The sequence below is a fragment of the Colletes latitarsis genome, chromosome 11 (genome assembly GCF_051014445.1).
Source record: "Colletes latitarsis isolate SP2378_abdomen chromosome 11, iyColLati1, whole genome shotgun sequence".
NCBI classification, from domain to species: Eukaryota; Metazoa; Arthropoda; class Insecta; order Hymenoptera; family Colletidae; genus Colletes; species Colletes latitarsis.
The window spans coordinates 6,754,661-6,780,580 of NC_135144.1; the positions used below are offsets into that span (position 1 = coordinate 6,754,661).

At 33.3% G+C, this 25,920-nt stretch overlaps 1 protein-coding gene across 2 annotated transcripts; it reads right to left on the reverse strand.

Moving 5' to 3' along the window:
- Positions 1 to 24,575, reverse strand: LOC143347789 (maltase A2). 2 transcript variants are annotated; one of them, XM_076777310.1, is made up of 8 exons: positions 24,436 to 24,575; positions 21,499 to 21,602; positions 20,918 to 21,122; positions 10,729 to 10,865; positions 7,683 to 7,864; positions 3,165 to 4,179; positions 2,216 to 2,484; positions 1 to 1,346 (listed from the first exon to the last, which is right to left on the reverse strand). In XM_076777310.1, the coding sequence occupies exons 2-8, from the start codon at positions 21,598 to 21,600 to the stop codon at positions 1,121 to 1,123; spliced, it is 2,136 nt and encodes a 711-aa protein (XP_076633425.1). In that variant the 5' UTR covers positions 21,601 to 21,602; positions 24,436 to 24,575; the 3' UTR covers positions 1 to 1,120. The 2 variants fall into 2 exon arrangements, with proteins under 2 accessions (XP_076633425.1, XP_076633424.1); XM_076777309.1 differs by having other exon boundaries at positions 7,683 to 7,876.
- Between the last annotated feature and the right edge of the window lie 1,345 nt (positions 24,576 to 25,920).

Here is a 25,920-nt window from a genome sequence, read left to right on the forward strand (position 1 = left end):
CAATTAAAATTTAAGTTTATGGGGCAATACTATCTTTTATTTTTGAATATTAAAATTCACATCAAAATTGAACTTTGTTAAAAGTAAAAATCTACTTGCGCAGAATACTTTATAGATTATATTGTTATATTTCTCTTTTAATACTATTCAAAGGTTGTACTGGAATATATTTCGAGTTCAACAAGCGCACATTCAAATAAATGGCGTGATAAGAGGACACGCGTATCATGGTATTTGAATAAAAATACAAAAAATTTCTCTCTTGCATAAGCACCATATAATTCACGCATCGGTAAAATGTCACTCTATTAGTACCAAAAATTATTATAAAATAAGTAAGAAATTACACGTTGCGAACAGTTCTTATCACGCGATAAAATTCATTACAAAAATAGTCCATGTATAATTTACGACGACGATAATTTTATTAATTTTGAAATTCGAAAACGTACCGAGAGTGTGACAGGGATAAGTTCCGTACACTTTGTAAATATAAAACATTGAAAATTTCAAGTGAAATTTTTACTGCGACTGGAAGTAATCGATACAGTCACAAAAATCTTCGGTTTTATTATCAAAACTATCAGAAGGTACAAAACACAGTGAAACAATCTCGCAGTGTAAACTTGGATCACGAGAATGAACACAGGCAAGTGTAAAATGATTTGTCCTCTTTTGGAATGTGAAATGCGCGAATATTCATTATGCTTTTCCAATATTACTAACAAGATTAACAATAACGACATAACGTGTAATTTGATTCTGCATGACTTTTTGATTACTTTTTATCCAAGTACATTTCACCCGCCTACGTGAAATCATTCGAATAGCACAATTTGTTGCTTTTTATTTTACAATACAATCAGTTTCCCTCGAATGAACTTTCTTTCGCTCCTCAAATAATACTTTCATGAACGCTGCAGTTCCTACGTATTTGAATTACAATTAATAGGAACTTTTATATTAAATCTTCGTTGTACAACGTTCGCTACGTCGACAATATCTTTCTCACCCAAATGAAACGTTACGAATTCACGGTTGAAATATTAACTAAAACCTCTAACATCTTGATCGTATGTAAAATGAATGTTATATAAACTTTTATTTAGCAACCAGCTTTTCATTTATCGAGTTTTATAGTGAACGCTTCTCCCGGAGGCACAATAAGTTCCTTGAAGTAGACGTCCCGATTCAGTCTATACGTCGGACCGACTACGACCTGACCACCGTAATAAAGGAAACTTAAATCCTTAGTTAGCGTTTTATTGCCTAAATTAGCTAGAAAGATGTACGAATTTCGCCGTGGATACCATCGTTCTATTACAATCATTTCGTCATCGGCATATCTGTGGAGAATAAAAGACACATTGAAAATCTGTAAAAATTGTCATATTATACGAATTCAGACACGCATGAAACCTGTTACACGACTGTTTATTCTCTACATTATGTATTGCGATAAAAATATTATACAAGCTCACGTATCGCAATTAACTCAGCTGCTTTCCAACAGATGTGAAGCAGCACACTTGTACACCTACTATGATGAGAATGTGAGTATTTAAAATTTTAAAACTGATTTTCTCGAAATGGCATTTTGCAGTATGTCCCTTTTCCCATCCAATGTCTCAATTGTATAATTGAATAAAGAACAAAAGTTTTAATTGCTACAAGTACTACAAGATTTTCTAAAACACAAGTTCTAACTTGCCCAAAAAATATACAGGAAAGAAAAGTATCATATAAAATAAAACAAAAAAAAAAAAAGAAAAGTGGTACAAAAAAAGCCAAAGAAAAACCAAAAGAATAAATAATGACGAGAACTCTTGAGATAACTGCACAGAATGCTCAGAAAAATATGATAAAACTAAGTTTAAAGTACATTGAATATGCTATCTAAACTATCAACAACGGTTACATGTAACATATACAAAAAACAGAAATCGAAAACAGAGGTATTAATAAAAAAGTGCATTTTTAGCTAGGGTCTAGGGTTAGATGTACTTTTTATTAGTTTTAAAAAGAGAAAATTATAATTATAAAATAAGTGTTTCATAAATTTAATGTTATATTTTATTAAAAAGATTTAAATAAATTAAAGTATAAAGTAATTATGTTTATCTGAATTTATACAAAATTATAAAGAAAATATGAAACATGACGCGCCTCGAAATTACCCAATTTCATGAAAAAGCTATAAATAAAAACCAATTACCTAATATCACAGTTCGCCAGCACCTGATTCTCTTTCAGCACAGCTTTAACGTAAATTGGAGTCGTTTTATATCTCAGATTAGCCATCTCGGCAATGGTTCCCATCAAACTTGTTTCTAATGGTTTTGTAGCTTCCGGTAACCAACCTGGAACGCCCACGGACGCAAACTTATGGCCCGATCCATCATTCGGATCCCAATACATGGGAACTAAGTTGTGCACGCGAGCAAGATCCTTGTGATCTTCACAGTCGCAATCTGGTATACCTATCTAAACACAAATTTTATTTGAATAGAAGGCTTTGAATCGTACAGATTTAACAAAATTTTTGTATATTCAATACAAGCAATAAAAAAGCAAATAATGGTGTATATTAAAGGTCTAGGCTTTATTTTCCGAGGTATGATAAGTTAAAAAAAAAACAGAAAAAGGAAATGTATGGAAGACACGTACTGCAACGTAATCTGATTATTGTTTATTTTCCCGTATCAACGAAGCAAAATATCAAGCACTCTGCACCTAATAGTTACCTACTATTTCTATGCAAATGAATGAAGGAATGAAATGACTATATGTATTTATGCTGGAGTATGCATACACCTATTTTAAGCATTCTAAGGAAATCGCTTTTAAGAGACAATACACACCGAAGAGACATCTCAATGTACGGCAGATCAATATATTCGTTATAAATTAGAAAATAAACCCTAGACACTGTACGTTTATGTAACATTCTTGTCTTGCTTTATGTTATAGATTTATCATCTGATTTACATATTGATTCCATATGTTAGAGGCAGTGCAATACAGATAATAATCAATACTTCTGATGGTCAGCATCCGACGTGTCGTATTTATCATCGATTACTACTTCTCAGATTATACACATTATTGTATATTACATTATAATATACGTTACAATATATTCTTGTTATATTCCAACTGTGTACCTCGTCTCCGTAAAATATACTCGGTGTCCCTGGAAGTATCATTCCTAGAAGAGAGATAGCCATTGTAGCATTCTTCACACTAATCATGGACGCCACTCTTTTCGAGTCCACTCCGCCTATGGACCAATGTACCCACGGGTAATCAGGTTTCTCGAACAACAAGCCCTTCGTGACATCCTCTACTTGTTTCTTAATCTCGTTCGTTCCGTTTGAAACCCGCAACGTGACATCAACAAGATCCATCTTCTTCAGTATGGAGTTTTTCGCGGCGGCAGATTTTGCAGCCGTTAAAGCGTCCATGTGACAAATCAGTATTCTGTCGTATCCCAGAAGAGACTTCCACTGGTTCAAGTTACTTGGAAAGGATTCCTCGTCGACGTAATGTTCGAGCCCCTTCAAGTAGAAACCGTCGACTCCCCTTTGCAGCCAGATTTTTATCGCCGACGTGACAGGATTCTCTGTCGCCGCGGTTATACGATTTGACGTGAGACCTTGTTGCTGAGGTTTGTCCAATGGTGGCGGTATCGATGGCAGTAACTCCCGAATTGCTTGCACCGACATGGACGGTGTCGTCGGCACCACCTTCTGTAAGATCACGTCATCAGTAACGTCTCTTCTCTCGCGCACCGCTTTGTCGGTTTTGTTCAGTTTCTCGACGGCCACGTTCTCGTCGTACAAAGTTTTCACGAACGGATAGAGAGGCAAATCCAAAACCAGGCTCATGTTTCGTCGATGGATTTCATGCACGAGCGTGGCAAAGTCCTCTAACGTCCCCAACTCTTTGTTCACGTCTGTCAAATTCTTGATGTTCCAATAATATTCGGGGTAATGAGCCGCTGGGAAGATCGAGTTCAAACGAATCCCTCGAACGCCCAGCTTTTTCAAATAGTCCAAACGCATTGTTATGCCACGAAGATCGCCGATACCGTCGCTGGTCTTCGAAGAATCTTGGAAAGAGGCTGGGAATATCTCGTAGAAAATACTGCCCTGCCACCATTGTACTCTTGGATCGCACCTATAGGAACACATTGAATGGTATAATAAACAATGCCATTATGTGTTTTAGAACCTTTGTAACCTTTGTGTTTCTTCTATTCTAATATTGATAATTTTTTTTTTTGACTAAATGATGACAAAGTCATATTAATGACAATTTTATTTTTTTACGTAACCTTTTAAGTACAAACAAAATCACACAATCTTCGAAACATATTTACAAAATACTCTCCATTTTTTATCGAGCAATGTTACAGTCTGTTTTAAAATTCATTTCTCACTGTTTTTAGAATTTATTTAGTTTCGTTTTGAATACTATAGACTTTAAATTCCGACATAACAATTTTTAACGTGAAGTGTGATAAGAAAACTATCCCATACAAATGTTTTTCCTTTTCTCTGTAATTTTTCAAATGAACATTCTGAATACATATCGATTAAAATGATTTAAAGCGTAATTGTCCGTTTTGTGCATTCTGAAATTCAATTCAATGATGACAAAGTGTAAAACTGTATGCTGTACTTCTTGGAGTAAACTATGTTTCTATGGTGAAATCATGGAAAGAATCGACTTGGCTAATTATTATACTTTAGTCCAACTGTTCCAATTATATAATTCTACCACTCTATGATTGTCAAACTAATCACTACTTAACACAATAAATTAACGAGTGTAAGATAAAAATAAATTCCTCAAACGATGAGTGATAGATAATACATCATACTTGATTTTAATGATTATTTATGCAGAATCAATGTTAGAATCAAATTCAGTGTTTTCCCTCAGGTTATGTTAATCACTGTTAGAGTACATGTATGCTACAATAATTTAATAATGTGTAAGTTACAAAATTTTAAAAATATACTTTTTCTCTCTAAAATAATTTCAAATAATTATTTATTAAAGTATATGTACTTAAGGATCAATTTTCAATGACGATCATACCCCCCCCCCCCCCTCCTCCTAAGGAGTTATAAAATCCGAAATAAAGTGTATTTATTATCTTACATTATATACTATAAATGTCTTTAAGTATGCTCGTGTATAAATAAATAATTAGTGTTAAAATATTAATAACTGAATTTTAAATAAATTTCAAATCATGCAAAAGAAGATTGAAATACATATATGAGCCGTTTATTTTGAAAGTAGTCCATTTTCCAAAAAAATCGAGTTAGCTACCTTGATAGTACATTTTTACATGATCTTTTCATTCTGAAGCACCTTGTTACTAATATATTTAAAATCATTACGGTTTTGTAACACGAAAATTTGCTGATTCATGAAGCGATGAAAAAGTTTATTTTGAAAGTGGCGTAAGTCTCATTGTGAGAGTTTCAAATGGATATGGAAAATATTATGCAATCAAATTTTATGAGATCCCAACTTTTTTATTTTGTTGCATAGTGTTACCAAAGTAGCAGTTGAATTATCAATGTGCAATGAATTTGTTATAAACACAGAACAGCGCGTTGAAAATCAGAGTGGTGGACAGTGTTGTTTCACTTGCTGAGTATTTTTGCTTGTTTCTATAGTTTTCTAAAATTCGGATTGTTTAATTTCTGCTTTACTTGTAATATTATAAATTTCAATATGTTGGAAAGTGTTCACCTTCAAGATACGTCCAATAGTGACGCAGGTAATTAAAATTGTCCTACACATGTCCACATAATAATTATTATTAAAAATTTGAAATAAAACCTAAACTACAAGGACTGAATAGATTTATTACATTATACAAGGTATTCGGCCACCCCTGGGAAAAATTTTAATAGAGGATTCTAGAGGCCAAAATAAGATGAAAATCAAGAATACCAATTTGTTGATGGAGGCTTCGTTAAAAAGTTATTAACAATTAAATTCAAAAATTTCAAATCGTTCTGGAAAAATTATTTTTGGTTGCGAGGATCAATCACAATCATTTTTGGTGAATACACATACTTCCGAAATCCTACCCACTTTCGAGAAAAAAATTAGAGTAAGTGCTGAAAGTTTTGAGTGAAAAAAAAGACTTTCGAATCGTCTTAGAAAAATTATTTTTAATTGCAAGGATCAATTGCAAGCATTTTTGGTCAACAGACATACCCCCGAAATGCTACTCAGTTTCGAGAAAAAAATCCCTTACCGAAAATATAATTTCTGGCCAGAAATGTCTGCACGAATTTTCATGCGAATCTTTAAAACGTCATAACTTCTGAACGGATTGGACGATTTTAATGTTTAAAAAACCAAACTACGCGTATTTTGGTGGAGAATATGTAGAAGTCACAAAAATATTCGAAAAGTTGGTCCTTGACCCCGCAAAATGAGAAAAACCCAATAAAAATGGTCCAATTTTCAAACAGCCATCACTCCTACAATTGAGAATATATTTCAATGAAACTTTTTTCTGAAGTAGAGCTCATGGGTACCTACAAAAAAGTATTAGACAACTTTTTTGTAGAGCGTCAAACAAAATTACTAAAAATGAAAAACGAATTTTTAAGAAAAATCGATAGAGAATAGGTGCCCAAATTTTTCGACAAAAAAAAAATTTTTAATTAATTCTGAAAAAATTATTTTCGGTTGCGGGGGTCAATTACAATCATTTTTGGTGAATAGACATACCCCCGAAATCCTACCCACTTTCTAGAAAAAAATTCGAGAAGGTGTGAAATTTTTCGAGAGAAAAAAAAAATTTCAAATCGTTTTGGAAAAATTATTTTCGGTTGTGTGGGTCAATTACAATCATTTTTGGTAAATAGACATACCCCGAAATCTTGCGCATTTTTGAGAAAAAAATTCAGTACGGTCGGAACTTTAAACGTTAATAACTGTTTAACGAAGCCTTCATCAACAAATTGGTATTCTTGATTTTCGTCTTATTTTGGCTTCTAGAATCTCCCATTAAAATTTTTCCCAGGGGTGGCCGAACACCCTGTATACTACCTGCACACCATAGTTATTTTAAGTCCCTCTCGCATACACAAACTGGAGAAGACTGACTAATAATTAATAAAACAATATTAATTTTAATGTAACAATTATTTAACAAAAAATAAAAGTTGAATATTTTTTTGATTTTATAAAATAAAATTGTATACATTTATTTTTATTTCAAGGGAAATTTACTTTTTCTATGGACTTGTGCTTTCTTAAGAATTGAAAACGTCTTTTCATTGATTTTGAAAGTGACATTAGTCCAATCATAGCCATCAAAAGCATATTATTTCTCAAATGATTTAATTATGCTAATTGGGATGATAAATTTGACACCCTTAGGAACCCAAAAACATTATTCTACTGTCATCTGTTACCCATATTTTTAAATTTAATCCAACGCAAACCCTTCAATATCTCGATTTGAACATAAATGGACTTTCAAAATAAACGGCTCATATACTTTTATGTATTTCATGCTCGATTCCATTGTTAGAGACAATAATACAGAATTAAGAAAATTCTCCTCAACAAAGCAGTTGAGAGGATTCCAAAGTCGATTCTTTCGTTGGTTTCACCATAGTGTGTTTTTTTTCACATACTTCTTGGGCATGGTAGCAATAACACCGATGACAAGCGCCGTGCAGCCCGCTAACACCGACATCAGAGACCAGAAGCAAGTCTTCCGTATCAGCGGCCAATTCCATTTCATGAAACGATAATCCTTTGGGGGCTTCGGTACCACCAGCTGGATCCCAACCAACGGCGGCTTTCCACCATTCTCCTGATTGTAAAACTAAACAGTTACAGTGAAAGTTGATAATGATGTTAGGAAGCAACAAGCGACGAATTAGTGAACACACAGATAATGATAATGTCCCTCCAGAATGAAAGAATACACATATGTATGTAGGTAGCTATTCCAATCTGTTACAAATCGGAATCGATGCTGCACAGCGAGACAAATTGACCAAATTACCATTAAAATCGTACAACTCTTGAAAGAAACAAATTAAGAAGATAGAAGAGTTTTTTAAAATTAAAAATAACGTATCATGAAATAAGGAAAAATAAAACGATTATGACGCATTCAATTTTTAACCTTGCAATTGTATGCTAAACACGACAGTATTTTACAAATTTATTGATATTATTCAATACCATTTGTAGTTGAATTTTTTTCTTGATACGTTGAACATCGTTTTCTCTACATTTTAGCACGGTGATATCCGTCAACAATTTCTAACTAGCATTTCAAGATTTTAAGAAAAAAGACGAAGAAAATTCAAATTTTTCTCGTTCCAACTATTTAATAACATTTTTGTTTGATTATATGCAATATTTCTTCTGTACATAGGTAATATAAAAATGTGATAAAAGTATGATTCAACGAGGATCGAATGAAAAGTAATACCCAACCTCCATTAGTTAAAATAAGAATATGTTAGTATACGAAAGTGAAAAACAATTCTCGCAGCAAACTGAACCACATAAAACTTCGTTGATGAACAGAGAAATAAGCAATATTTAAGCTTTACTTGGCCGCTTTCATAAATATTCAGTACTCTAAGAAACATTGTAAACAACAAAGTATTTAAGATATTATCACGATAAATGTGAAAACAACAAAATTCTTTTTAAGAATCAAAATCATATCTACATTTTATTGTGATATTATGAAATAATTGAAAATCTTAAAAATAATTAATTAATAAGTCGACAAATTTTATATAGTTTTTAATCACTGGAACAAAGTCGAGGACTAGTTTTCGATCGATGATTTATCCATGTAAAATCTATGATCTATGACGAATAATTTATTTAAATATAAAAAACAAAAGAAACTCACTTCATTTACAAACAAAAATTAATTATGAAAGTGGTCTGGTAAAGCATCCGAAAAAATATAAATTATTGTTTATTTCTAATGACGTCAAGCTGTATTTTTTGACATAAAACATATGGCTTATACAGGGTGTCCCACACAACTATGAAAATGTACGTATCTCTAAAACGATTAGAGATACAAAAAAAATATAAAAGCAAATGTAAACGGCACCGTATGATACACAAACTGAATATAATTTCATTCGACTGTCATTCGAGTAGGCGCTCCCGTGCTAACTATTCTGAGCAATGCGATTAAAGTTTTAGACGTGCAATATACGTCAGCCAAGGATAGTCACGAGTAGGAATATTTCTGTATTTCTAGAAGAAGGCCAATTATCATGAAAGCTAGACAGCTATCTTATTTTCACGATACGTAGCTTGTAAATATATGTCACATGCCAAAAATTTCATAAAACGTTATACGTGAAAATATATTTTAATAACGCGGTATAGCAAGCACAATCCAAATGATCTATATCGTCGCACGAAAGAAGCTGGAAAATTATTAATAATCGCTTTGATACACGGGTAGTGCACTCATAGACAGATATTGTTTATGATATTAAGATAACGTTATCATAATATATATATAGGCCGAAGGTTTGTTAATCGCAAAAGAATATCACCGTAGATGTATTGCAACAATGGGTCGTAACGTTTGGCAAGGTATTCCTTGATTGTGCCAAGCAGACCAAAATATGCCGAGTATAGGGCTTGCAAATCTAATCGCAGACTTTCAAAATTGAAAGTATAAGGTTATTAATCACTATGTAGACGACAGCAACGATAATAAAGTCGCTCAGCACGATTATTGTAGCGCGACGAATAAAGCACTGAATATTTAATTTTAGACAAACGTTATTTTGCAATCAAACTATGGAAACTATAAACAGACTTTCGTTTACTTAAATCTGTAATGTTTTACTTTCTACAATTAACATTACAGTCAATAATGTGTATATATATTTAACTATAATTAAAATAAAACTCGTATATTTAAAGTAACTGTTATTTGTTATTTTCACACTGTCAGAAAGATAATTAAAAAACTATAAAACATATAGAATAGTCTTGGATTCCTCAAAGGATTAGTCTTTAGAATTTAACACGTTAATTGCCACAACATATTGCGATATTGTTTACAATGGAAGAACCTTAATACTTGTAAAGTTGCAAATAACGCTACTTTAATTTCAGATATTGTAAATTAACAAATTCACCATTAAATTATCGAGTATTTCTAACCTGTCGTGACAGTTAACATGTTAATCTAAATAGTACCGGATGCAGATAGCAAAATACGGATTGAAAATGTTCTTTAAAAACTGTACCAAACGAAAGGAGGATATTAATTAACGTACAGAAAAGTTATTTAAGAAAATCAAGTTCTTTATTTTTGTTTTATTTTCAAACCATTTATTAAAGATATTAAAGATTTGGAATAAATTAGCAGACAAACGAAGAAAAAATTCGATTCTTTCATGATCTTATCTCGTTTATGAAAAATGAGCACATAAATCAATTTTAAAACGCTATAAAAAAGACACGCGTCGTCATCGAATCATCGATCAAATCTCCGTTTCTAGAACGTTCAAGGGCATACAGTGCTATGTATGTCTCGAGAATTGTATTTCATTACATAATGCCGTAATAAAAATTTTGAAATATTCTCGAAATTGTATTTTTGTTATATGTGCCATTTTTCCGTCTAATGTCTCGTTTATTAAAGAAGAATGACGACTTGATTCGAACGCTTACCAGTGCCTGAGCATCGGGAGCAAGGTGTTGATACGCTGTATTCAACTGCGTCAATAATTGTGCACAAACTGGCTCGTTTGTGTCGCTGCTGTTGTCGCTGCTTGTTGATTCTACCATCGGATCGCGGGAACTGGGTTCTACAACAGCAATAATCAATTCTTCGATCACGCGCTATCGTTTCGGACCGCTTATCGATATTACAGCTCTGTACAGTTTCGCTGTAATTTCGAAACAACGCGACAACTATCAACAACCACTATCGTCGACGCGAAACTCGCGACGAGATTCAATTAACGAACGGCCAGGGCTTCGTTAAGATTAATTCGTCACTCAAATTGAAACTAGATCCAATTAAACCGTTTTATTATCCATCTAAGAGTCTCGCATATGACGCTGAACGATTATACAGAGTGTCGTCGAACGAAACGATCGAATTTCACCGATACACTGCTCCGAATGATTATAAACGCCTTGATTTTTCTGTTTACATATAAATTGTTTTTACGTTACACGACGATACCAAAAAACATATATACTGAAAAATATAAGCATTTCCTATTTTTAACACGTCGAATGCCATGGGGGTCGCCGGTGACCGGCGAAAACAACATTACTAGAAACACATAATTCGAGTAAATTTCAATGTTTATAAATTTTTCAATATTATCATCGTTACTAAAATGGTGTGTAGAAAATAATGCAGTATAGAACATATAAAAATAGTTTTATTTATACAGGGTGTTCGGCCACCTCTGGGAAAAATTTTAATGGGAGATTCTAGAGGCCAAAATAAGACGAAAATCAAGAATACCAATTTCTTGATGGAGGCTTCGTTAAAAAGTTATTAACAATTGAATTAAAAAATTTCAAATCGTTCCGGAAAAATCATTTTTGATTGCAGGGGTCAGTTATGAGCATTTTTGGTGAATAGATATATCCCTGAAATCCTACCCACTTTTGAGGAAAAAAATCGGGTAGGTGCTGAAATTTTTTGGCAAGAAAAAAATTTTTCAAAACGTTCTAAAAAAATTATTTTCGGTTGCAAGAGTCGATCACAATCATTTTTGGTCATTACATATACCCCCGATATCCCACGCATTTTCGAGAAAAAAATTCCTTACCGAAAATCTAATTTCAGATCAGAAATCGTTTCCCGAAATTTCATGCGTATCTTTAAAACACCATAACTCCTGAACGGATTGGACGATTTTAATGTTTAAAAAAGCAAACAACACGTATTTTGATGAAGAATATGTAGGAATTCTAACAATATTGAAAAAGTTGTTCTTTGACCCTGTAAAGATAGAAAAACCACATAAAAATGGTCCAATTTTCAAACAGCCATAACTCCTACAATAGTGAATATATTTCAATTAAACTTTTTTCTGAAGTAGAGCTCATGGGTACCTACAAAAAAGTATTAAACAACTTTTCTGTAGGGCATCAAACAAAATTACTAAAAATGAAAAACGAATTTTTAAGAAAAATCAACCAGGGGGTAGGCTGCCTAAATTTTTCGGCAAAACTAAAAAATTTCAAATCGTTCTGAAAAAATTATTTTTGGTTGCGGGGGTCAATTACAATCATTTTTAGTGAATAGATGTACCTCTGAAATCCTAACCACTTTCGAGAAAAAAATTCAAATAGGTAGTGGAATTTTTCGACGAAATTAAAAAATTACAAATCGTTCAAAAAAATGATTTTCAGTTGCAGGGGTCAATTACAATCATTTTTCGTGAATAGACATACCCCCCAAATCTTACCCACTTTCGAGAAAAAAAATTCTTTATCGAAAATCCAATATGAGGCCAGAAATCGTTCCTCGAAATTTCATGAGTATCTTTAAAACACCATAACTCCTGAACGGATTGGACGATTTTAATGTTTAAAAAAGCAAACAACACGTATTTTGATGAAGAATATGTAGGAATTCTAACAATATTGAAAAAGTTGTTCTTTGACCCTGTAAAGATAGAAAAACCACATAAAAATGGTCCAATTTTCAAACAGCCATAACTCCTACAATAGTGAATATATTTCAATTAAACTTTTTTCTGAAGTAGAGCTCTTGGGTACCTATAAAAAAGTATTAAACAACTTTTCTGTAGGGCGTCAAACAAAATTACTAAAAATGAAAAACGAATTTTTAAGAAAAATCAACCAGGGTAGGCTGCCTAAATTTTTTGTCAAAATTAAAAAATTTCAAATCGTTCTCGAAAAATTATGTTTGGTTGCGGAGGTCGATTACAATCATTTTTCGTCATTACACATACCCCCGAAACCCTGCGAATTTTCGAGAAAAAAGGTCAGTACTGGCGGAACTTCAAACGTTAATAACTTTTTAACGAAGCGTCCATCAACAAATTGGTACTCTTGATTTTCATTTTATTTTGGTCTCTAGAATCCCCCATTAAAATTTTTCCCAGGGGTGGCCGAACACCCTGTATAAACCGTGTAAGCTTAAATATTATGCGCGCATATTGCAATGTGTCGTATTAAAACACTCCAAACAAAGGAAAGGTGAACCAGTACAGTCTCCACAGTATGTCACAACTTTTTTGGAACAGTTTTTTCTCTTTGTCCTACCTAGGTTTTTTTTTGCAGCACACTTTACAAAATCGTCACTTGACCCTGGCTTTCCCGGCATTTTTTTTTATTTCATGACGTGGTTTTCTCAGTAGGCTCGTACGTGAAAAACTTTCCCATGTGCGTACGACCGATCGCTACAAAGCTATGTATTGCAAAAATTTTGAAAATTCTGCGACAACAAAGAAACGCATTTCAGCGCCGTGGGGGTCACCGGTGACCCCAGTACGATAAATTCGTCACATATGATTACACACATTAACTTGTCTATTGTAAGTAATATTTCACCATAATATGTAGCGCATAATAAGAAATACATGTTGGCCAGACGAGCAAGCCATGTAAAATTAGCGTGGCATTCAACGGGTTAAGAACTTTCTGTTATCAAAACATTCAAAATATGCATGCCATAGAATTATAAATTCTCTTTATTAAAAGTGCAGCTTTCTACGAAACGTTCGTAGTTACTTCTAACAAGCTTAAATACTCTACTTTGCATACTGTCAAGAAGATTATTCTGTGTTGCTTGGAGCGCGTCGTTCCATTCTTGCACTATTGCTATCTCGAGCTCCCCAAATGTTTTCTTTTTATTAATTGGTTATTTGAATAAACGCGTCGTACAGTATAATGGAAACGCAAATATGTTGGCCAAGCTTCAATTTTCCTACGTATCAAATACGAATTAAATGGACTACAATATCATAAGATAACGCTTTAAAGCATAAAAAATAACAAAAATTAGCGAAAGAAAACCGATTACAAATCTGTTAAATCATAGTTTCAATTTGCATTTTAATGATTCAGTTAGTTTGACGTTTAATGTCATTTCGTTAAAACTATGTTTAACGTTGGCACCTTAAACTTATTATTACTGAAAGTGATACTCTTGCGACTAAATCAGAAGATAGAATCATTGGTACAATTCTTATGAACCTATATATATACACTGCCGGACAAAATGATAGGACATTTGATGTATTTTTATATTTCATATAACACAATAGGATATATGTACATATTACTCACCTTATACAGGGTGGTCCACGTAACTTGTGCAGCTCTATAACTTCCGAAATATGCGTTACACGAAAAAATTTGATGTACAAAAGTTGCATGGTTTAAAGGGATACATTACGTAGTATATTTATTTTTTTTTATAGGTGGAGACGTTTCGGTAATTTGAAGATCAACTTTATTATTTTAAATAGAATACAATATTTTTTTTATTAAAATATGGAAGAATATCGGATTCTGAGTAAAAAAGTATTGACCTTTATTAGCCCTAAACCTAATAGCTAACGAGTAATTTGACTTTATTTCTTGATAATTTTCACTATTCTGCAGAAATCTGTGATAAGCTTGAGTCTTCAATTTGATATTACGTGAAGAAAATTGTCAAGAAATGAAATGAAATTATTCGTTAGCTATTAGATTTAGAGTTAATAAAGGTCAATACTTTTTTACTCAGAATTCAATATTCTTCCATATTTTCATACAAAAAATATAGTATTCTATTTAAAAAAAACAAAGTTGACTTTCAAATCTCAGAAATGTCGTCATCTATAAAAAAAAGTAAATGCACTACGTAATGTACACCTTTATTTGTTGCAATTTTTATACACAAAATTTTTCGTGCAACGCATATTTCGGAAGTTATAGAGCTGCACAAGTTACGTGGACCACCCTGTATATTAGATATGTCCTTCAAAGTATCCTTCAGAGTATTCGGCCACCCCTGGAAAAATTTTAATAGGAGATTTTGGAGGCCAAAACAAGACGAAAATCAAGAATACTAATTTGTTGATGGAGATTTCGTTAAAAAGTTATTAACGTTTGAAGTTCCGCCCGTACTGAAATTATTTCTCGAAAATGCGCAGGGTTTTGGGGGTATGTCTATTCACCAAAAACGATTACAATTGTCCCCCGCAACCGGAAATAATTTTTTTAGAACGAACTGAAACCTTTTTTTTCGCCGTAAAATTTAGGCACCTACTTCTCCGTCGATTTCTCTTAAAAATTAGTTTTTCATTTATAATAAATTTGTTTGACGCCGTACGGAAAAGTTGTTTAATACTTTTTTGTAGGTACCCATGAGCACTATAATAAAAAAAAGTTTCATTAAAATATATTAACTGTTGTAGGAGTTATGGCCATTTGAAAATTGGACCATTTTTATGGGGTTTTTCTCACTTTACGAGGTTAAGAAACAATTATTCAAACATTCTTAAAGTCTCTAAATATTGTTCACCAAAATACGCGTAGTTTGCATTTTGAAATTTAAAAATCCTTCAATCCGTTCAGAAGTTATGACGTTTTAAAGATACGCATGAAATTTCGGAGAGACATTTCTGGCCTGAAATTATATTTTCAGTAAGAAATTTTTTTCTCGAAAATGCGTGAAATATCGGGGGTATGTGTAATGACTAAAAATGATTATGATCGACTCTTGCAACCGAACATAATTTTTTTAGAACGATTTGAAAAATTTTTTTTTTTGTCAAAAAATTTTGAAACTGACACACTCCTTGTGAGTAGGATTTCAGGGGTATGTCTATGGACTAAAAATGATTGTAATTGACCCCTGCGACCAAAAACAATTTTTCAGAATGATTTAAAATGTTCTAATTTAATTTTTTAATAATTTTTCAACAAAGCCTCGATTGAAAAATTGATATTCTTGATTTTCGTTCTATTTTGACCTTTAGAATTTCCCATTAAAATTTCTCCCAAGGGTGGCCGAACGCCCTGTATGATCATACCAGTATCATTCTAGAGAAGAATAATATGGAGCGATGAAAACAAGTATCATATATGCAGAAAAAGAAATGAAGCATACAAAAAGCTGTTTTGTTTTATTACTGTTAAATATGATAGAGAGTAATTAATGTTGTGGGGGTGTTTTTCGTGAAATGGTGTTGGCAATTTAGTACAGATTGACAGAATAATGAATGTAAACAAGTACACTGAAATAACAAACGAAAATTTAGAAGAGGCTGTTGCAAAAATGAGACTCCAAGAAGAATTTATTTTGCAATGAGGCAACGACCCGAGGCACATTGCTAAAAGAAAAACGAAAAAACTGTGCCATTGAAGTTAATATAGGTCGAGGAAAACAATTAAATAAAAGTGAAATCGACTGGATTTTGTTATTGAGGTCACAAAATCAAACTATCACGAAAATTACGATGTTATTAAATAGAAACAGTCACCGTGTGTATAACTTCTTAAAAGATCCGAAAATCTACGGAAAAAATCTACAACAGAACGCGACAGACGGGCCATATTACGCGTAGCTTGTAATTTTAAGGGAGCTGCAAGAAAAATCGCTGAAGAAGCTAGCGTTTCAGCTAATGTAAGAACTGTGCGACGTACTCTCCAAAGCAGTAAACAAATTAAACGAAAAAAACTGAAAAGAAAACCTCCTCTAAGTGAGCAACATAAGGAAGACTGTTTAAAGTTTGCTCGTGGTCATGTTTTGTGGAAAAAAAGTGGAGAAATGCGATATTTAGCAACGAAAAGAAATTTAATTTGGAGAACAATATTTAAGCCATCGATAAATGGGTCGCGGAAGTATCATGGTGTGGGCTAATATTGAATACCACGAAAAAACTAACAAACTTTTTATCTAACTATGCAAACAGTAAAAAATATATTGAATTAATAGACAATCAGTTAAATAAGCGCGCGACTTGTATTGCAGGCAGTACATTTAGTTTTCAACAGGATAATGCTGCAATACATACCGCAAGATGCGTTAAAGCTTATTTTAGTTCTAAAAATGTAACATGCCTCAAGTGACCGGTCCGTTCACCCGACCTTAATATTAATGAAAATATATAAAATTAAATTATAAATATGGGCAGAACTTGCATGGAACGTTTATGAGAATGAAAAACAATACAAGGATGTAACAGAATTAAAACAAAGTATTGTTACAAATTGGAGACTTTTAAGACAAAAACGTATTAAAAAATTGTTTAAATCAATTCCTAATCGCTTAGTAGATGTTATAGAACGAAAAAGTGGTTTTATTAAATATTAATTTGGAATTCGTCAAAATATTCCTGTTCAAACAATTGTATTTTTTAATGATGTTCTATCATTTTGTCCGACTACAATCAATACATATCTACATTATTTATTCTAATTTCTTTCGAGTACAAGATATAAACTTTCAATTCTATATGGATACTTTGAAGAACATATCTAATATACAATGTATAGGGTGAGTAATATGTACATACAGGATGTTCGGCCACCCCTGGGAAAAATTTTAATGGGGGATTCCAGAAGCCAAAATAAGACGGAAATCAAGAATACCAATTTATTGATGGAGGCTCCGTTAAAAAGTTATTAACAATTAAATTCAAAAATTTCAAATCGTTCTGGAAAAATTATTTTTGGTTGCAGGGGTCAATTATAAGCACTCTTGGTGAATAAATATATCCCTGAAATCCTACCCACTTTTAAGGAAAAAAATCTGGTAGGTTCGGAAGTTTTTTGGCAAAAAAAAAATTTTTCAAATCATTCTAAAAAAATTGTTTTCGGTTGCAAGAGTCGAGCACAATCATTTTTGGTTATTACACATACCCCCGATATCCTACGCGTTTTCGAGAAAAAAATTCCTTACCGAAAATATAATTTCAGGCCAGAAATCGTTCCCTGAAATTTCATGCGTATCTTTAAAACACCATAACTCCTGAACGGATTAGACGATTTTAATGTTTAAAAAAGCAAACAACGCGTATTTTGGTGTAGAATGTGTAGAAATTCTAACAATAATGAAAAGGTTGTTCTTTGACCCCGTAAAATGAGAAAAACCACAAAAAAATGGCCCAATTTTCAAACAGCCAATACTCCTACAATATTGAATAAATTTCAATGAAACTTTTTTCTGAAGTAGAGCTCATGGGTACCGACAAAAAAGTATTACACAACTTTTCTGTAGGATGTCAAATGAAATTACTAAGAATCAAAAACAAATTTTTAAGAAAAATCGACAGGGGATAAGTTCCTAAATTTTTCGACGAAAAAAAAAAATTTCAAATCGTTGGAAAAAAATATTTTTGACTGCAGGGGTCAATTACAATCATTTTTGGTGAACAGTCATATCCCCGAAATCCTACTCATTTCCTAGAAAAAAATTCGAGAAGGTGTAAAATTTTTCGACAAAATTAAAAAATTTCAAATCGTTCTCGAAAAATTATTATTGATTGCAGAGGTCGATTACAATCATTTTTCGTCAGTACACATACCCCCGAAATCCTGCGCATTTTCGAGAAAAAAATTCAGAACTGGCGGAGGTTCGAATATTAATAACTTTTTAACGAAGCCTCCATCAACAAATTGGTACTCTTGATTTTCATCTTATTTAGGCCTCTAGAATCCCTCATTAAAAGTACGTTGTGTACGAATGTACACACAACTTAAAGTACTCGCTTTTGAGAGGAAAAATTATTTTAATAAACTTTACTTGAAGAAAGTATTCCTAAATACACACTAAACAAAAGAAAAATAATATTTTAATAAAAAGAACTGCAAGTAGAATCTAGATACACACACACACAAAATACCTAATTAAATTTATTAAAAAATACAGTCATTTGTCACAATTTTATTTCTTTATTCTTTATAATTTATCATTTATTTGGTGAAATTCTTTAAAAATCCATCGTCATTGCCTGTCTGCTCCTGGTCGCAAATTACGTAACCTCGGCTTGAGCGTGTTAAAGGCTAGGTATAGTATGGGAAAATTGTGGTTTACTCGCTTAGAACTCGCCAATGGCCGCGTTCAAAACAATTCACGATACACGCAGAACAAAGATTCTGGTTACGATAGTCTAAGAATTACACATAATATACTAATGCATTGGAAATATGCTCTGCTCACAAGAATAGAATCCCAACAATTGTTCGACTTTTTCATCGAGCTTTTGTAAGATAACAGTATGGAGATTCGTAATGGAGTACGTGAAATATTATACCCAATTCAACGAGAACTGGCAGGAAATATAAACAGAATGTTCACGTGATCAGGACTGCGGTCGCAAATGTGTGGCTGCTGGACGCTCAAGGACGCTTTGTAGCGGCCCTTGAAAGGGCCCTCGCACGACGCATTAAATCCAATCTCAATGATTTGATCGTAAGTTAAAAAATTATATTGCAGCAAGTAATACAACATTCAAATTTGCATGTGTAAAAAATTTATTTCACAAGGCAATACAACATGTTACGGTTGAAAACTGGAGAAAATGCATTGAACATGTTTAAGTTATCGCAAATTTTGGCAATTGGATCATACTGTTTGTACATTAATCATTTATAATTACATAAATGACATAAGTTGTATATAGTAATAAATAGATAAATTACGTATTGAAAAATGGTTTTTATACCTTAATTTGTATTCTCATTTAACTCCTTAGTAACATTATAATAATATTTAATTAATAATACGATATTAATATTGAGGATTTTTTTTTTTTAAATTAGCTCCTTTTCTACCATGTACATAGGAATCTGGACAGTACGTTCCGGCCCTGGTCTGTACACGCGTCGCTCACATGCAGCTGCTTATATTTTCTGTCAGTTAGTTGATAAATCGATTCTGAATTCGATTCTCGTTAGATAAAGATTTCTTATTTTTTCATAAATTATATCATAAGAAAATTGTGACATATTCAGGTCACTTATCCTATATCATTTAACCCAAACCTGACCTTAGTGGATCTAGTTTTCACGCAATACCCTATTTTTGCCTGAAATCGAGGGTTTTCACAAAAATTCGTAATTTTTCAAAACTGAGATTGATGGAGCAATTTAGGATCACTAAATGTATATTACAAACTAGAATTTGCGTTACACAGTATTATTAACCCTTTGACGTGCGATTTAATTCCAAATCATTTTTCAAATGTAGACTATTTAATTCTATTTAAATTTGTTCATAAGAGGAATGACCACAAAAAAGAACAGATTTGTTTTACGAATACAAAAAATGTGTTGATTTTAATATATCTCTTTGCGGCACAGGATTTCAGATAATAAAATAGACCCATGTTGCATAGAAATTTTATTGCGTTTTAAATTAAACAAAATTGGTATATTTTTATTAATAAAGGTATCACATAATGTAAAAACATAAAAAAATCGTAATAGTTTAATTAAATTTGTCACAATGAACCTTCCGTTTGCAACAATTTATGAACCTGTATTCGCATGTTGAATATTGCCAACACAAGTGAATACATTTGTAACATTTGTTGAAGATATTACCAACTACTTTACGTAAATAAGACGAAATATAAACCTATGCGCATACAGTTATTGCAATATTTCGAGATGGGACTATGCATTACGGTGTATCAGAAACGTGGGACACTTTTAATCCCAGCGTGCCCCAAAAAGATATAAGACTTGATGACGAGTGTAGCCGCATTAATGTGTTTGGTATCGAGAACTTGAGACGAGTCAGACTCGTAATTGCAGGGCAAAGGGTTAAACACTGGGGAGGACGCGTTATGGTGTGGTAGTACGTGATTCACAAGGGGGTTAAAAACCTAATTTTTATATTAACGTGTTACACCCAACAAAGGAAACTTACCATCGTTTAGAGCTTTGCTAGAACTGTTCACTATGTTCATGAACTCACTAAGCCCATCCTCCTTGTTAATGTTCTCGAGTGGCGGAATCGATTCCACAGGATTCCCCTCCAGAGATACATAAATCGCACCGGATTCCAAAGTACCATCCGAACGAATGAGTGGTGGACTAGGTGTTAAAAGTGGACAATCGGATGCTTCTTCATCCTGTTAAGCAACACGGGTACATTTCAACCATTTTGTTTCAGCGTGATCATCGCAACAGCAACATTTTTTAGCGTAAGCAAGAGAAAATACAAAATGAAAAAGAGTGGCAAAATTATGAACGTTAACTTTAGCAGTTTACGATGCGTCCAAAGTAACTGTTATAAACGTCAGGCTGTAACATAAGAGACATTCTCTCCAAGATAAACTGGGGATGTTTATGTACACTCTCAGGTAGAAACAGTTAGAAATCATAAATCTTACAAACGATTTTCGTCGAGGGGTGATTAAACATGCTGTGTCACGTGTGAAGTAGAGCGTACAAAGAGACAAAAGAACGGTAAAGTGGAAAACAAAAGGTTATTCGTGTCGAACACACCTGTTGGTCTTGGTTTATAATCAGCTGTCGTGAACTGGACGAAGACGCGAGTTCGGTAGGAAAAACCACTGATAAAAGACCCTCAGACTTCGGGATATTCATATCTGTCGAACAAACGCAAGAAATCCAGTTGTCATATTTCCCGTAGGTTTTTAAATACGAAGCAAACTGCCCAGTAAACGACCATTGTAAAAAACGTAAATTACAAGCATAAAAATGATGAAATATTGGTAAGGAACTTGTACTTGCACTTTCAATATTATACAGTTTTGTTTAAGGATGATTTATTTACAGTACCAAAAATTATTACTTCGTTCGTAAAACCCTGATTTTGAAAACTATATAATTGCAATAAAATTGATATTTCACAAAATATTTATTCTCGATTAAAGACTGTTGGTTTTATTCTACAAGGTTAATTTGCATAGTGTCCAAATATTTTTGAGACCTAGGAATTAACTATTTCCACGTTTTTTATTATTTAAGTAAACGTATACAACAAATAATTTTTGCATTTTTCTTGTTCATCGTATGTATGCTTAAAATGCACAATACAATATAGTATAAACTATATTTTATATGAATATAAAGGATCGAATGTTTAGATGATGCAGTTGATGTAGGAATTTTGCAAATATAGCAATAGGATAATTGGATCTGGATGCATGTCTAATGGAATCGACATAGTCGAGTGAGACGACTTCGTATCGCAAAGAACATATCACTGCGTCGTAAAATATAGTAAAAAGATTTGCATTGTGAAATTATACCATTTAATTATAATTAATTATTAACAAATAATATAGAGTGTTCGACCACCTCTGGGAAAAATTGTAATGGAAGATTCTAGAGGCCAAAATAGGGCGAAAATCAAGAATACCAATTAGTTGATGGAGGCTTCCTTAAAAAGTTATTAACGTTTAAAGTTCCGTCCGTACTGAATTTTTTTCTCGAAAATGCGCAGGATTTCGGAGATATGTGTAATGACGAAAAATGATTGTAATCGACCTCTACAACCAAAAATAATTTTTCGAAAACGATTTGAAATTTTTTTTTTCGTCGAAAAATTTAGGCATCTACCCCCTGTCAATTTTTTTTAAAAACTCGTTTTCGATTTTTAGTAATTTTATTTGACACCCTACAGAAAAGTAGTCTAATACTTTTTTGTAGGTACCCATGAACTCTAGTTTAGAAAAAAGATTCATTGAAATATATTCACTATTGCAGGAGTTATGTCTGTTTGAAAATTTGATCATTTTTATGTGGTTTTTCTCACTTTACGGGGTCAAGAAACAACTTTTCCAACATTTTCATAATCTCTACATATTATCCATTGAAATACGCGTTGTTTGTCGTTTGAAACATTAAAATCCTCCAATCCATTCAAAAATTATGGTGGTTTTAAGATATACATGAAATTTCAGGATAGCATTTCTGGCCTCACATTAGATTTTCGATAAGGAATTTTTTTCTGGACAATGCGTAGGATATCGGGGGTAAATGTAATGACTAAAAATGATTGCAATCGACCCTTACAACAAAAAATAATTTTTCGAGAACGATTTGAAATTTTTTAATTTAACTTTATTAATAACTTTTCAACGAAGCCTCAGTCAAGAAATTAACATTCTTGATTTTCGTCTTATTTTGGTCTCTAGAATCTTTCACTAAAATTTTTCCCAGGAGTGACCGAACACCCTGTATATGCGAATTCTGTCGCTTTCCGAATTTTTCGCCAGTTTTGGGGGTTTCCTAACCCCACTGTGTAGCAATTTTATCCTAGCTTTGTAATATTTTGTCGACCGAAACTACGTGTCAGCGTCAAGTGAGGAAACAATAAAACGCGAAATGGAATTTTTATTCACGTTTGGATTTAATTCGGTGGTGATTCGCCGACGAAGTCGACGATGATGTGGTCGTTCTTCGATGAAATTCGATCTACGGTTTCCACGCGCGCGACACACGGTTACGTTGTATGTGTGCGTAATACGTTGAAGGCGTTCAAACGCAATCCGAAGGAGTCATCATATTTACGAACTGTACACGCTGACTGACTCCTTTGTACAGTTTATTGATCGACAAAATCTACGAACGTAGTTTCTATAGCTACGCCACGGATTTTCTCCCCTAATCCATTAAACGTACACGGCTGAAAAGGACTGTCCAAACAATGCTCGGGTTTACGTCATTCTTATGCTCGCTGGAGTTCTCAAAAAAATGCTACGTTATTACGTCATCCTGCAACGACACGTTAAATAAAGCGAAACAAGGAATACGTTAATTATCTTACAAAGGCCTGCAACTACACTGTGTATTACACATTAAGTATAATTTGTCTAACTTATCGTGACAACGAAATAAATGTATTTAAATGTTCACTGCATTCGGTAAAACTATATTTTACCGTTGATGTGTTCGAAACGACCCGTCGGGAACGCATGAAAATTGGCCAAATAAATTTGACAAGTCCCAGAATGTTATTAGAAGTCAAAATGATCGAATCTAATACGTGCAATTCAATTAATCGTGCGGAAGGTCCACTTTACTGTAGACTTTAATGTAGACATTTATGCATTCACGTTCTGTCTAAATATAAAAGGAAATAGTCACGCGACCAGTGATACTGCTAATTTGGTCTGTACGATATAGAATTCGTAGTAAATATACAAACATAACATATGAGGCCAAGCAACAGCTGTTATGAACGAGAAAAATCTTAAATAATTTGTTTCGTTACGCCACTATCTACCATACTAATATCTTTCATTGATCATTGCGTTCCACAGGTTATAGGATCGAAAAAGAATGTGTGTATCTTCAATCTTCAATTTTTAGGTTTCACTTGCGTTCTCTGATAACTGAACGATTCATAATAAACACGATGACACTGTACCATTCATGATAAACGATATTCCTTTCTTCAAAACAACGACTTACTTGTATTTCAACCGGTTACCACGTGACAGAAGCAACATCGGCAGAACGCGTAAAACACATAAAATTGACCTCGGGAAACCTTCACAGTCGAGGAATCACAAAACCAACGAGATTTTCTTTCAGACCGGCCGTGCTTCGATTCGATTCGACACTACGCGTCGTCTGTTCGCCTTCTACGTCCCGGCTTCTGCGCGAGAAACGTACTAACGGGGCAACGACAACAACAAGATCACTACCGAGGACAACGTTTGCACTTTCGGAAGTTGATGACCGTCGTGCTGCTCCCAGTCGTAAGAAAATCGCGTGCCTACCAAGTATTATATTTAGCAACGCCGTTTCGTTTCGTTTCGTTTCGTTTCGTCTCGTCTCGCCTCGTCGTGCTTCGTCGCGTTATACGTTTGCGTCCACAGCGAGTCTGCGCGCTCGTCGATATACACTCGCGGCGGATCAGTCGTGTAAAATACGACGATTAAAAGCTCGATAACCTGAGATGTTTCAGGAATAAAACAATCTTAATAACATTTATCGACAAGGTGATAGAATCGTTTTAGAAATGCAGTATCGATTTGATTTTATTATTAGAATTATGTACAGGATAATCTTCAACGATAAAAATACTCTGCAACGAGGAAATTCAAAATGATGCTACGGAAATTAAATCGATGAAAATATCTCATCCTAAAATTATTTTAACGACCTTAACCAATCATTTTCAATGTTTCTTCTAGATATGTTAGCATTGTAAGAAAGCGTTTCTTTCCAAACACGTCTGATTAATTTCATGGCAGACACTATTGAAAACTGTATTCACACGAAGCTCCTTTGATTATGCTAACATACTTTCAGAGATGTTATTTGTTATATTTACTTTATCGTTTACCGACAATGTCGAAACAGTGTCAACTTCGTCTACGGCCACCTATTGCATTTGATATTATCGACGTACAAAGGCTAAACCACAGACCAGATATTCGAGTAGACCTTACATCCAATGTATTTTTTCGGTCTATTTCTCTGAGACTTTAGAACAGGTTATAGAAATCACAGACGAGGAATACGAGTAGACCTTGCATCCAATTTATTTTTGTGGGTCATTTTTCTGGGACTTTAGAGTCCCATTACCATTTTCGTGTCACTCGCTATGTTACCAACAGATTATAGAAACGAACACAAGAGGAAATGAGACAGAAAATGAAATCATATACCTTGTCTGTGCTTTGGCTAACGAGACGAGTCAATAAACGAAAAATAAACGTCCCTAAATGTGACTCATAAGTATCCTTTGATAGCCAATGACTGCAGCCATAGCATCGACCACTTTGTTTTTCTTCACTGACTCGTCTCGTTGACCCGAGTATATAAACTTTTTACCATTTCGATGTCGAGTCCAGTATTATCGATACAGAATGGAATAGGACTGCAGCGCTATCAACTATGAGAATCAAAACTAATCTAGTGAAGAAGCTCTATATTTATGATAATCTA